The sequence below is a fragment of the Cyprinodon tularosa genome, unplaced genomic scaffold (assembly GCF_016077235.1).
Source record: "Cyprinodon tularosa strain WSP-4 unplaced genomic scaffold, ASM1607723v1 ctg373, whole genome shotgun sequence".
NCBI classification, from domain to species: Eukaryota; Metazoa; Chordata; class Actinopteri; order Cyprinodontiformes; family Cyprinodontidae; genus Cyprinodon; species Cyprinodon tularosa.
This window is the reverse complement of record NW_024039089.1, coordinates 249,332-264,167: the sequence shown is the minus strand read 5'-3', so window position 1 is coordinate 264,167 and position 14,836 is coordinate 249,332. Positions and strand designations below refer to the sequence as shown.

General features: G+C 38.7%; 1 protein-coding gene across 4 annotated transcripts in view; it reads left to right on the top strand.

The window, feature by feature from the left end:
• fgfr1a (fibroblast growth factor receptor 1a) overlaps positions 1-14,836 on the top strand; it is a 55,588-nt gene that overhangs the window by 29,314 nt on the left and 11,438 nt on the right. The window contains exons 6-9 of one of the 4 annotated variants that reach the window (XM_038296619.1): positions 2,038-2,161; positions 3,523-3,713; positions 5,918-6,068; positions 13,967-14,163. In XM_038296619.1, coding sequence (XP_038152547.1) covers positions 2,038-2,161; positions 3,523-3,713; positions 5,918-6,068; positions 13,967-14,163 — 663 coding nt within the window. Of the gene's footprint in view, positions 1-2,037; positions 2,162-3,522; positions 3,714-5,917; positions 6,069-6,849; positions 6,995-13,966; positions 14,164-14,836 lie in introns of all 4 variants that reach the window. The other 3 variants (XM_038296623.1, XM_038296621.1, XM_038296622.1) reach the window with 3 other exon arrangements.

Here is a 14,836-nt window from a genome sequence, read left to right as displayed (position 1 = left end):
GACAATAAAGTCTAAGTCTAATGCTGCGTTCACACCGGACGCAGCAGAAGCAGCGGGTTTACATGCAAAGTCAATGGTTGACGCGCGTAAAGGCGCAGCAAAAAGTCCCGCAGCGCGTCGGTAGCGTTTAAGCATCTGACGCGTGCGACGCGCCGCAAACGCGCTGCTGCTCGAGATGGAAAAATTGTACTTTTGCTGCTCGACGCACGGCATCAACCAATGAGAGAAGCTGATCTGGGAGCTGGCAGCGAGACAGACACATCGCTGCTGATGCAGAGCGCTGTGATCGCTCCTCTGAAACAGTTTATTAACGCCTAAATTAACTTAAAATGCTGAAACCTGCTGACAAAACGTGTTCGCTTTTATTATCCTGGTGCCTGCAGTTTGGATTATTTAGATGAAAACGACCTTCCAGCCGCCGCGGCGAACCGCGAGGATGCGGCTTGGCCAGACGCTGCTGTTGAATGGGATTCCTACTGACAGTGCACCGCCGGTATGTGGGGGTCTGAGCGGCTCCGACAGAAATAATATTGGAAGGCAGGATGGTAATCTGGATGAACTGACTGCAATTATTAAGTTTTCAGGTGGATTTTATCACTTTAAAACATATTAAAACTACTTTATTCCCATTGATCACAGCAAATATAGCTGCAAGGCAAAAAAAGGATAGAGTAGCTCCGCCCAACGCGCATCAGACCCACTTTTCCACCACGCAGCTAGAGCAGCAAAGCTGCTTCAGCCGCGCGTCAGAACTAACTTGTACAAGCAGCAAAAAGGAAGCAGCAGACACGATTTTGCTGCGTCCGGTGTGAACGCAGCATAAAAGTAGACAGTCATAGAGTGGACCAAAACAAAGCCTTGTTTAGGCTTAGAAAACATGCAGGTTGAACCTGACGAACTGATCCGCCCTTTTGGAACGGCTCCTTTTATCAGGTTCCATTTGCATGTTTTCTTAGCCTAAACTAGGCTTTGTTTTTGTCGACTCTATAAAGCCTCAAACTCAATGCTACTTCTGACATTTTGAATTGGAAAAAGCTTCCTGGACGGGAAGCAAAACATCTTTAAACTTAGAAACAAATTCCAGTTTTTTTTTTTACTTTTTTGGAGTGACTATGACCCGGATGACTAGGAATCTTCACCAGCACACAGAGGAGTAAAAAAACTATCTGCTGCAGCTATTTACTATAGGAAAGCTGCATTGAGTAGTCACTCAAACACAGGTGTAGGACGCATGTTCATAGTGGAAGAAGCAATCTCCCCTCAGCTGCTCTTCCTGTCATGGTGTGGCCTAATTCAGTCTGAGGCCGTGCATCCCTGCCTTCCCAGCAATCTCCCATTTCCAGCTGGGACACATTTAGGAGTTTCCTCTTAGAAACCTCCTGCCCTAAACCCTTAAAGCAGCCCGTCTGCAGGCCGAACCATCTGGCTGCTCTTTTATTTTTCATCTTTTTCTTTAGGTCATGGTACAAAAGTCTGCATAAGCAGCTAAAGGGCGTCTGCCATTCATCCCCCCCCCTCCTCCCTCACTTTTATAGCAGGACTTCTATTGTTCATATCGTCCGTAAAGCAACGTGCAGAAGCGATGGAATAATTTAGTCCATATGTATATGAAGCCAAGCACAACACATCTGGCAGCAGGCAGCTGGACTCCTTCATCTCATTTCTTAGCTAAATGAGGCAGACTGTATGGCTCAGTCTGTGTATATGTATGTTTGATGTTGCCATTGCCTTAGAGGTCTGCTGGTTAATCACACACTACCGGTCTTGGCAGATTTATGGAAGAAAAATTATAACATGTCCCGGAAAAAGGAGCCAGACATCAGTTGGCGCTAATAAGACTGGTTGGGGCACACGCATATATATAAAAAAAAAAAAAACTTTTTAAAAATGTTCCTGTGTTTAATGAGTCGGATGATTTGTTGACATTTGCTTCTGTTCTGCAGAAAAAAAAATGGTGTGCTAAATGATTATTTTTCTTACAGGTCAGTTTCCTTGACAATTGTTTGTTTTTTTTCTCCCATTTCTTTGTTTGTTCAGCTGAGGGACCAAGTGTGGACCATCATCATGGAGTCTGTAGTTCCCTCCGATAAGGGAAACTACACCTGCGTGGTGGAAAACCAGTACGGCAGCATCAATCACACCTATCAGCTGGATGTAGTCGGTAATGTCTTAATCTTTGATTAACCACTTGTTGAAAATTCCTGCGGCTCCAGTCGTATAAATCGATCAGCCAATCAAATGTGCTCCCAGCAGCACAGGGCTGCAGTCGGTTTTGATGAACTACACCCGTGTTTACTTGTTGAGTGATGGATGTGGTCGGAGCAGAGAAGTGATTACTCCTTATGGGCCTGCTCTCTGACTTGCTCTTACACCATTCGCCTTATAAATCAGTCCCACTTCCTCCATCGCTGCCGTCCCCTGGGCTCCCTCCCCCTCCACTCCGGCTTAAGTAGAAGCTTAGAGCCTGATGAGCACTTGGATTGGTGCAGCATGGAGAAAGTACAGTCACAAGAGCTCACTAAGTACCAAAGTATGTCTCTGTCAGACAATCCTGCACAGCTGACATTCTTCCAGATTCTTCGTTGGTCTGTTACCTAAGCGTCATTTATTAAAGTAGATTCACAAGAGAGCTTCAATTCACGTCGATGTCCTAAGATGCTATCTCTGTACGCACCAAACAGCCGGAGACTGTGAGATTTCAATATTATAGAATAGTTCCATAAAAGTAAAAAAAAAAAAATATCCACTGGAATTGGTGTTCAAGATTTGAAGACGTTTCGCCACCTCTCCGGGAAGCTTTCTGGATTCAAATGTCTGGATCCGCAGTGAGTTTGAGTCTTATATACACAAGGCTTTGTATTGCTTGGAAACATGCAAATAGTAACTGATGAGTGGTTAGCCTGCAATCTTGAAAACAGAGTCCAGTGAATATTTTTTTTTTACTTTTATGGAATGACTATGACCTTGATGACTGAGAATCTTCATCAGCATTATAGAATAGTATTAATGTTTTGAGGTATTTTAATTTTATGCTATTTATTCTGGTTTAAGACAAAGTAGAGCATGCAATGCAGTACCCAAAGTTTAAAATGATGTACTTTCATAAGTACTTCACTATATTTTCACTATGTATGACTTCAGCTTCATAAAAAACTTTTCTCTGAAGAAATGTTGTAGCTTAAAAAAAGTGTTTTATTACCAGTAAAATGCATATCACAGAGTTTGGCACATTTGGACACATATTTGGCCCAATGTTCATCAAAAAGACCTGTAACATTTACAAGCATTGTTCTATTGAATTAAACATTTGCAAGCATGGTATAAACTACAGGAGCAACACTTTTTTTCTGTGATGTATAACATTTATTATATACATGTTGAAGTGTGTAACAGCCTTTTCCAGTTTTCTATCTTAGAGTGATTTTTATTTAGGCTTGTTTGCTGATCTCTCAGCCATGTGTCCTCCTACATGTACATGTGTGCCTCAGACTAAGATTTGTTTGCCCTTCTGCCGTGTTGCAGAGCGCTCCCCACACAGGCCGATCCTGCAGGCTGGTCTGCCGGCCAATCGTACCGTAGTGGTGGGCAGCGACGTGGAGTTTGAATGCAAAGTGTTCAGCGACCCACAGCCTCACATTCAGTGGCTGAAACACATTATGATCAATGGAAGCCGCATCGGACCCGATGGTGTTCCCTATGTCCGCATCCTGAAGGTAGGACGGGGACATATTTCATAATGCTTTTTTTATATGAGAATTTCTATGTGTGCAAAATTGTATTCCTTGTTTACTAAATTGATATTGAGACTCTAGAGATCGACTGATACAGTTTTTGGAAAATAGTCTAACTGATCCCAGATATGAGCTGCCAATTGTTTTTTCTTTGGGTGCCAATTTTTGAAGTCTCAGATTAAACAAAGAATTTTTTATTAAAAAGTCAGACAAAACATTAGTGCTGGATAGCAGATGGAGGGATCAACACTGTGGGGAAAGGAAAAAAAGGCTGATATCGGCCAAAAATGCAGTCATGGCGGATAGATGCACTTTTTTTTAAAACTAGAGTATTAAAGTATGGATGGAGATGCAAAACATTTCAAACTTCATCCGTTAAACATTGATTTTTAATGCCCCTGTTTAATGACTTAAAAGATATCTGCCATGTATTTTCTAATGGAAATATTTCTATTTTAAAATGTAAAAGGTGTTTTTTTTTTTTTTTTTATGGAATGAAAATTCTAGAAAATGTGTTAAAAGTAAAGAACTTAAGCTTTTATTGATATGTTTAAGGGCTGGAACCTTCTGACTTAACCCAGACCAGAGGTGGGTAGTAACTTGTTAATGTAACAACTTAATGACTTAAATCAGCTTTTAAGAATAGTGTTACTGCACCTTCCTTTTTTTCCCCTTTTACTTGAGTAATGTCTTTATATAAGGTTTCTCTACTCTTGAGTAAAACGTTTGGCTGATCTATCCGCCATGACTAATTTCATTAAATAGCAAACAAGTTTGAAGGAAAAGTGCTCGAAATAAAAACTGTTAACATTTGCGTTAAAACACGAAAGCTTTATATCTGAACCTACTGTGACATTTATTCGGAGGTCAAGCTAAGCAGTAGGGGTGTAAATCCTGACCCAACGATTCGATTACTTTCTATGCTCAATAATACACCACGATGTGATTCGATTAGATTATTGGTTCTCTTTTTTTTTTTTTTTTGCACCTTACAGGCTAGACAATGTTTCAAATTTGAAATAAATCAAAAGCAGTAATATCGTTATGCATTTTTTTTTTTAGAAACAACAGCAAATAACAGAAGTAGAAAAGTTTAACTCCACCTATTCCTATGTCATTCACTGAAAAATAATAATACCCCTGCGCTATAGATTCTGAAAGGCCTTTCATCAGAAAATACTGCACAAAATCAGTGCAATGAGTGCAATGCAATACCTCGGCTAAAGACGTCGCCGCCCCCTCCCCTCCACAGACGCTCCATTGCTCCTCTCCCAAATTGTAGCTGACCGCAAACAGAAGGCCGGCTTGTTTTGTTTTTATGACCGAAATTGCGGAAAACAACTCATGAAGTTGGACCCGCTAGAAGAGCGACGTGCGCGAGAACGCTGGGACCCTTTTTCCACCTGGATCTCCGCTCTTTTTGGCCCTCATGTCCCTCCGTCGTAGGACTAAACCCGCCCCCACTTCCTCTCCGTATCTAGACCCACAGCATGTATCACAGACCACGCTTCATTATTGAGCATAAATCAAAAATGTCTGTGTGAAGCTTACTGCAACACACTGCTATAAGAGCAAAACCAGGAAGCGTGGTAGGAGGGCACAATAGCTTTAACGCCACCGCAGCACGGGAGGGAGAATTACGCCCAGAGCAAATGGATAAAAATAGACCGGGAAAAAAAAAACATGAATCGATTCTCTTGCGGACGTGTCGACGCATCGGATCGTCGGCTTTTGGATCGATGCATCGATACAAAACTATTATTATTTACACCCCTACTAAGCAGTAAGTAAGCAGTAAATATTGGAGGTAATTCACACCATCTATAGATTTGATTCAATGCGTTTTTTCAGCAGCATTATTGTTTTATTTTGTTATAGTCTTTAACATACAATCATTTCATTATATCATTTAAATAGTAAATCAGATACTATGATTAGTTTCTCACTACTTGTGTAGCCTTTTTTCCAAACACTTTCTATTAAGTGAAATGATGTAATGTTACATAGTTGAGCACAATGTTTGGTTTCTCTACCCACCTCTGACTCAGAACTTCCAGTAAAATCTGTATTTTTGTAGTTGTTGACGGTTTGTTTCTGAATTATTCTGTTTTTCTGCTTTTAGTTTTGTATATAGTTTTGATTTTTTTTTTCTTCCTCTGCTGCACCTGACTTGTTTTTATTTCTAGCATTCGGGGGTCAATAGCTCGGACGCTCAGGTGCTCACCCTCTACAATGTGACTGAGGAGGAGAGCGGAGAGTATATATGTAAAGTGTCCAATTATATAGGAGAGGCCAATCAGTCGGCCTGGCTGACTGTCATCAAATATGACCCTGCAGGTAACCACCAGCACCACGCAGTAGTGCGGGGGACAACGGGCGGGAGGCGTTTCTAGGACCACCTGGAAAACAAAACCAAAAAAGAAAAAAAAGCTTTAAACCTGAAACAAGCTCAGCTGTTTCTCTCCTCTCTCCATCCGTTCTCCCCTCCCCGTCTCCTCAGTGATCCTGACTGTAAATGACGCTATGGAAAATTCCCAGCAGAACAGTTGAAAGTGTTTAGTCTCAGGTTGATGTTGAACCCGCTCTCATTCCTGCCCCATGCCTGCGCTGTGCCCTCCTAATAAGGGGCTCTCCTGCCTTCTCCGTTTATTCCTGCTTCCTTGCCCTTTAAAGCCATCTTCCCATGACCCCCCCCCCTCCTGTTTATCCCCCTGTTTATCATCCCTCTGTGTTTCTGCTCCCCTTGTTTGTATGTGTCTGCTGTCTTTTGTCAGAGTTTTGGTCCCAAGTGTGTCCTGTTCTGCTGCGGAATCCTCCATGCCCATCTCTTGCATGCAGAGATGAGACTGAGGTATTTTAAGTGGTGATGGTTTGGGCCCAGAGTGAGGTTCAGCAGTGCAGGTTCAGTCTAACAATCTTTTTCCACTAACAGATACTGGAGGGCTCTTCCTGACGGAGCCCCCTGTTGGGTCTCTGGGTGTTTACCTTTTTAGATAGATGGTCCTTGTGTTTACCAGGAGGAGAACGCTCCTCTGTCCTCTTCTCCTCCAGAATCCTAAACTCATGGTCCCCCTGTTTCCCTCTCGGGCCTTTTGGGTCTACTTCCTTTATTTTCTAGACTGCTGGCGTTAACACCACGGACAAGGAAATGGAAATCCTTCATCTGAGAAATGTCTCTTTTGATGACGCTGGGGAGTATACGTGCTTGGCGGGCAATTCTATCGGGTACTCTCATACCTCCGCATGGTTGACAGTCTTGGAAGGTATCAGTGGTTCTGTCTCTCTTTCTTTTATTGTTTACCTTTTTTTTTCTTCCATGGCTGTCCTTCACATTTGCTTGAACCGCATCATGTCTGACTGCGGTTCTAAAGGAAAAATGTTAGAGGAAGCCTGTGCCTCCCTTTGAGCTCAGCATGACTCCAGCTCCATCTTAGCCCTTAAGATGAGGCGGAGAACAAGAGCCATGCTCTGCTTTTTTACTTCTCTTTGGGAAATCTGCAAATGCCAAACAGCCCAGGACACTTTTTAAAGGCTAAAATCTCACTTAGAATTCCCTTTAGTAGTTTATTGGAGGATTGTTTGGCGGCTGTGCTCAGATTTCACCTGGCTATCTCTTCCTCTCTGCTGCTTAACGGGTGTTTGCATTCAAATTGGTATCAGGGTGATTTTCTCTGACACAGTGCTTCAAATGACATGTATTGCTGATGTCATTTCATGCTGTGAGCACAGTGGCTGGCTTTGATAATTGGCTGGCTGTAAAGGATGTGTCTCATTCCTGGGGATGTTGGAATGGGCATTTCTCCAATTATCAAGCAGCTTGTCAGTCAGCCTTTTCACATTGGTGAAACTTGTGTTGCTGGGGTTGTTTTGGGGGGTGTAATGGTGCACTTCAGTCAGAATATTTGGTTTGGGACACACTGGTCATCATTTTATTGGAGTCTTTTCAGAATTTTGAGGTCTTTTTTTATGTAGAGATATAATAGAACTCTAGAGACATCACACTAACCTAATATTTAAAAACTTTCTTAATTTCAGATTCAATTCATCTTATTGAGATGAAAAATACAGATACACTTAAAGTATTGAATAATTAATCCTGTTTCAAAAGTAATTTATTTTAAGCCTTCATCTTTGCATTATAACCAAGTTATTTGAAAGCATCTCCCTAGTTAGACAGATAATTTAAACGGTTTTGAATTTTATTTCCTTAAATTTTTATTATTTTTTTTTTTTATATCTGAAATACTTGAAAATCTAAATTTCAAGCCAATAGTGTTATTGGAATCCAGGACAAGACATTATTACCTTTGTAACATTAAAAAATATGGATATGTTGATGGCAATAATTAATGTCAATGTAATAACAGGAAACACCAACTTGCCCGAATATATTGAGAAAAATAACAAAAGTGCTTTTATAAGAAATTCATGAAAAGATTTTGAGTTTTAAGATTTAATCTTTTATTTTTTATTTTTATCTCTGTTTAGGTGTACTTCTAGGCCGCACTTGCCTTGTCGTTGAAAGTCAAACGATGACGCAGTTCAGCATGAAGCATTACCTGTTGATCCAGGAATAGGGACACATTCTTAAACAATTTGTTCTATTTATTTACCAAAAAAAGTTTGGGTTGAGTTTTTGATCAGATCATAAATAATTGTTTTTGAATAGAATAGATAGATAGATAGATAAACTTTATTCCGGACTCATGGTCCAATAAATACATACATAAAAATAAAATAAAAATAGTTAATGATAAAAACACAATACAAGTACCATTATCGACTAAATAGGATCTTTAAGAAGACAGGAATACCAGTGTCTCCACAGCTTAGACTGATATTGGATTGCACTACGTGTTGTATCAGTAAATGACAAAATAATATCATTTTCAGATGCATTTAACCTACAAATAAACTTATACATTAACTTTCGTAAAACAGCTTGTAGGGTATTGACTCTTGCTGTGACAAACATCTCACTTGCACTGGACCATCTTGGACGTTTCAAAAGTACCCGCATAGCATCATTATAGGCCACTTGCAGCCTTTGCAAGTTCTATTCTCTTTGAGAATAGAATAGAAAATCCCTTTATTGTCCCAAAATGGGGAAATTCTGGTGTTTTTATATTGACTCAATACGTTTCCCTGATGTTGATCTGCAACATAAAAAGTACAACCTTTATATTTCCAGCCCACATGAGGGAGTTACTAATTTCCCAAACTTCATAAGGACAAAATAAAATATTGCTTAGGATTATTTTGTTAATATAATTACTTCGCTACAATAGTTTAGGGTCTTAAACATCTCGACACTTTAATCAGGCTTTAGTGCGGCTAGCCTGTCATCCATGTCTGTGCCTGACGGCAAGATTTATCTACAAAGTTTAGTCCCTAAACAAGATGAAAAAACGTATTTCCTTAAACTTATTAGCCCCTTTCTTTCCTAATTAATAATGTTCTTATCGTTTTAATATAGTAAAACAATTTTATTTACATTTATTGACATGGTTGTCAATAAAGTGTATGAGTGGGTGTTTGAATTTGTAAATGTAGGTCAATCAACATGACATTTTCCAATAAACTTGTTGTCAGAGAACACAACCATGATGTATCAAGTGTTTTTATTTGTCAGAAGACAAGTTTAGAAGTTAAAAGTGTGCAAAACTAGAAGTATTAATCTCAAATTCACGAGTATAGCTCAACAACCCCGAATGCAGCTGTTACACTCCTAACCTGTTGGTGGCAGTAATGCACCTGATGGTTGTTTGCATACTGCCCTTAAATGAGAAAAGAAAGACACAACCATCATTAATATAAAAATGTACAAGCCTTGAGGACAAGGCCGTTGCTCAATATGTGAACTAGTGCGTTCTCGTGTGCTCGTGTCCTCAGCCTCAGCCCTAGTAAGGCAAGGCAAGGCAAGGCAAATTTATTTGTATAGCACAATTCAGTACAAAGACAATGCAAAGTGCTTTACATGATTAAAATACAGGAAAATAAAACGGAATCAAAGCAAGTAGGAAAAAATAAAAAAATAAATAAAATTAAATAAAAAATGCAGAAACAAAGTACTGTTCCAATTCACAAGAACAGCAGACCAGGAACAGACAAAGTGACAGGACGTTGTTTTCGCCACTCCCTATTTACCCAGCATGCATCAGATCAGACTGGTCCGTTCTTGAGATTGACAGCTGTCCCAGCATGCGCTTCAGCAGCATCTTTCAACGGAGCGCTCACAGAGCTCAGAGAATTGAGTTAAAAGTTCTCTTTTCTGTTGCTGTTGTTCAATAAAAGTATGTTTTGATATAATTTGTGGCGATAACATTATGCTTTTGAGCTTCACCATATGGTCCTTTTACCGATTTTAATGCGTAATGAAAATGATAATTCCAAAGTTGAGAGGACCGCAGCAACCAGCAGACCTCCGAGGCTAACCGCAGCCCGTCTGCAGCAGCCCTCTATCAGCATAGCCGTGTGGGAAGTACTGCTGGCTGAAATGGCGAGTTTTTTTGTTTTATTTGGAAAAATGTTCAATTAATTTGTGTTTATCTGACTGTGTTACTTATTATTCCCCTATTAAATGGAAAAAAGTAAGAATTTATTATCTAGAGACTATTAATAACATAAGGTGAAATGCAGCTACAGTCGAGCCGAGCGTGTGGCGACGTCACGAGTACGATTCTGCTCCAATTGACCCATATTTATGCTGCGTGCTCCCGTTCTCCCCAAGTCCATACTTTCCTGTGTTCTTCATACTCGCGTTCTTGTGAATTGAGAAACGGCCCGAGATTTAAGCTAAGATCTAAAATGGGATGATTTTTTTTTTTTTATCTTCCTTTTCTTCATTTTTACTGTCACTTGGCGAAATCCCTTCCCCCAAGTGACTTTTTGCCGCCACCAACGGGTAAGGAGTGTAACTGCTTCATCAGAGTTGCTAGATTCTCCTACTTTGACATATTTGATTTTTAATCGAAGTCTCGAAAAGAGATAACTTATATTCTAAAACCCAAAAACTTTATTTCTCACAATAAAGCAACCAATTTCACATGTATGTGTGATTTTAAACACAAGGGGGGAAAAAACAAATCTTACTCATGTTTATTGACTTGCATTTCGATGTATGTTTTTACCGACTGTTATCTTACCACATAATTTTATGAGAGATGTCCATCAGCACATTAAAGCATGAGCAAACACTGTATCCTAATGCAGAAGCTTAACACTCAGACTAGTGTTAAGACTCAGATTAGATATTTATTTCTCCATTTTATAAAAAGTGCAATCCATTACACCCCTTCTACTGGTCTGAATAAATGTCGGTGCTTTACTTTTATCAAGTGGGAGGAAAAAAACAAGTTCTGAATTCAAAGGTTTTTATTGTCTAAGTATTATTTGTTTTATAAATCTCAAACAATTTCCATGAAGAGCTTTGATTTACCAGAACCAGCACACAACCTGTTTACGTCAGCAGTTACAAAGCATGACAATCAATTGGATGATGAATTCAAACTGAGCATATACCCTTTTATAAAGCCATCTGAGTACTATGTTTACATGTTTGTTAAAATCTCTGCTTTATTGTGTCATATAATGCTGTTTAATGCAATGATTGTGTGTGAAAGTCAGATCCTTGTGATGACCTCAAAAAATCAAGAGCAAATTGAACATCAGATTAACTGTTCTATTGTTTTTGTGTGATAAACCATTACAAAGTACATACTGGTTCAGAAGTGGAAGAAAATTACGTATTCTTTTATTTCTGAGAGGAAAATTTGTTTTGTGCATTTAAATTCAGCCACATTTTGCTTTACCTCTAATATAATTATTTCTGTCTGTCTGTGTAATTTAATCCCTGTATTATTATGGTTTAGAATATAGATGAAACAAATCCCATCGTAAGGGACCCGTCAGAAACTATGTGGAGTCAAGTCTCTTTCAGTGTTGTCGCTAGTGAAGAACACATTTTATAAATGGAAACCTATAAAAAAGAAAAAAAAAAGATAAATTACAAAAAAAATTAAATCCAGAAACACTTATAATTTTAGGGCACTCAGTGAAATACTTTGAAAATCTAAATTTCAAGCCAATAGTGTTATTGGAATCCAGGAGAAGACCTTATTACCTTTGTAAAATAAAAAAATATGGATAATTTGATGGCAAAAACTAACGCCAATGTAATAACAGGAAACGCCAACCTGCCGAATATATTAAGAAAGAAAACAAAAGTGCTTCTATAAGAATTTAATGAAAATCATTCTGAGAGTGAAAAGAAACAAATTTTTTTTGGTACAACATAACCTTAGAGGCATTAATGCTGATAGTGGTTCTGACATTTTTTAGTTTATAACCCTAAATATAAATGTTAACTAGGGTTATTAACTTTTGAAGTTTACTTCTTAACTTTTCAATTTGCTTTTTACCTTTTTTCTTTACTTTTTTTTTTTCAACTTAATTTCCAGTAGGTAATATTTCCTTCAAGGTCTCATCTAATTGGTCAGATGCCAAAACAAGATTTACAGCTATGCAGCAGGATCTTTGCTGAATGGCTGGATATAGATCTTGTTCTTCTAGATCTCACTGAGGGATGGGTCGGACTCCATTTGTAAGGGGTATGCAAGTGATCAAAAATGGTGACTTGCCTTATAAAGGGTTAACAAAAAGGTTTTGAGAATAACTTAACCGTTTTCTCAGATTTGTATTTTATTTCCTTTTTTATAGTTTTATATTTTCACTTTTTTTTTGTTTTACAGATTTTATTGTTTTTACACACATTTTTTTTTATTTAGTTTTATTAATTGCATTCTTTTCAAATTTTGATTGAAAGCTAATATTTTTGAGTCTCGCTCAGAAAGTCTTGCTCTTGGTGCACACATTGATCAATATGATGCTGTTGCTGGTTTCCATGCATGCAATGCCAAACCCAGAAGGGAAAAAAAATTTGATCTGTGAAATGCTCAAAAAAATCCAGATGGTAAAACTTCTGAAAAACAGAAATGAAAAAAGCTGAAAAGTAGTTTAAAAAATGTAAAGACTTTAAAAAGATAACTGATTAAAAAAATAAATGAAATAAAATCTTTTTTTTTTTTACTTAAAAAAATCATTTCTGATTGTTTTTGTTTCAAATTTCAATTCACAGAATGTATTCTCTGCTTGCAACTAACAAAAAGTGACCAATTTTGTTGTGAAAACATCTATAAGAGATGAGAGAAACTGGAGGTTCTGCAGGGAGCCATGGCTCAGTAGGACAACTATAAGCTTAGCAGCTTATATGTCCGACCTTTTCAGATTTTTAACTTTTAAAAGTTTTCTTTTGAAGCACTTGCCTATTTTTCTTCCCTCCGTTACCAATATAAATGCAACTTTGTGTTGCCTCAAGTTGCCCAATAATGCATTCAGTTTTGTGGCTCTAACTTCAGAATGTCTGACAGAAGGAATGAAGGAAAGAATATTTTTGCAGAGGGCTGAAACTGCGCCACCAGAGACTAGGTTTAAATTGCTCAACTATGATCAGTGATTCTGTGGTTGATTTCTCTGTAGCTAAAGGACCACAAAAAAACAATTCTCAAACTAAATATTGGATTATATTGGGGCTGAAAAGATTAATCAGATTAATTGTGATGAATGGATTGTTTAACTGCAGTATATAGACTCTAAAACTTCTCTTTAGCTGACAGTGACATCATTTCATCTGTCGATATGCCCTATGGAACTCCTCAAATGGAAAAGTTTGTTTCACCTGGTTTAATTCCATTAAAGAATCTTTTGCTATTCGATTATTAATCGAAAGAATAAAAGATTAGCAATCAGAGAATTTTTATTCGAAGTACATACAATTTAAAGCAACTGAATTCAGTTTGGAACTGTTTAATTTGCTTTCAGTTTAGTGATATTAACATTTTAAACCAGTGCATTTAATGTCAAATTACTGAATGCAAATTCAGTTTCTGATGGCACAAGTTTCTGTCCATACGCTGCATAAACCTGATCAAATTCAATTCAATTCTACTTGTTCTGATTCTGGACTAAATTTACTGAATTGAGGGTCCATGTGGCATTTATTGGGTTCCTGCCCTATTCAGGTCAAAGGGTCTGACTTTTACACATTGGAACTTTTTTAAATTCATGTGTAAGAGCATTTCTTCTGCCTTGCTTTGAGCCTGATGTTTTCCTGACATGAAGCTTTAGTTCATTCATAACGGCCTACCTTCCTCCTCCGCCTCCTGCTCCACATCTAGCTATCACCCCGTACCCCCCAGCCAGCAGCACCTACCTGGAGGTGGTCATCTACTGCGTTGGCTTCTTTCTGATCGCCTTCATGATCACCATCGTAATAATCCTCAAAATCCGAGTCACCTCAAAGAAGAGCGACTTCAACGGCCAGCTGGCTGTCCACAAGCTGGCCAAAAGCATCCCGCTGCGCAGACAGGTAACAGAAAGTAGATAGGGGGTTTGCATCTTTTATACCCTTTCACCTTTTCGTCTGTTAGATGCTTGTTTTATCTTATAAACTCCAAAATGTACAGCATCTGTGGCTGCTTGAGATAAAGTGATTAATCTGTTGATAGGAATGCCAACTGACCAAGCCTTTAGGCTCTTTCTATTCAGTGACGGTTTTACTCCAGGTATGTATGGGAATATGAACTCCAACTCTCGCCCTAGTTACACTAGCCCTCTGAAACCCATCCGTGCAGAGTTCAGACCGAGCTTGCATCAGTTAACCCTACCGAGCCTGATTCTTACGACCACTTATAAATCATGCTAGCACGGTTCCTCACCTCCTATCGACGGTCCGTGATACTACAGCTCTTAAGGGCGGGAATTACACTTTAAAAATGGCGGCCACTTTATTGTATCTGTTACACTATATCCGTTGGTTGTGCTGTTCTTTTTACATCTCTTTGCAGGTGATGAAGCAGACTGAAGACGTTTTGTCGTTTTCTTGTTTCTACTTACATTGCAGTGTCCATATAATCTGTAATACTCCCTGCATGAATTATAATAAAGCTATTTATATGCATAAATCAAGCAGAGCACTATGGCGATAGCTGTACTGCTCCACTTGTGAAAGTACAATCTGTTGGGCCCTCTTTTTGGCATTAATGCAA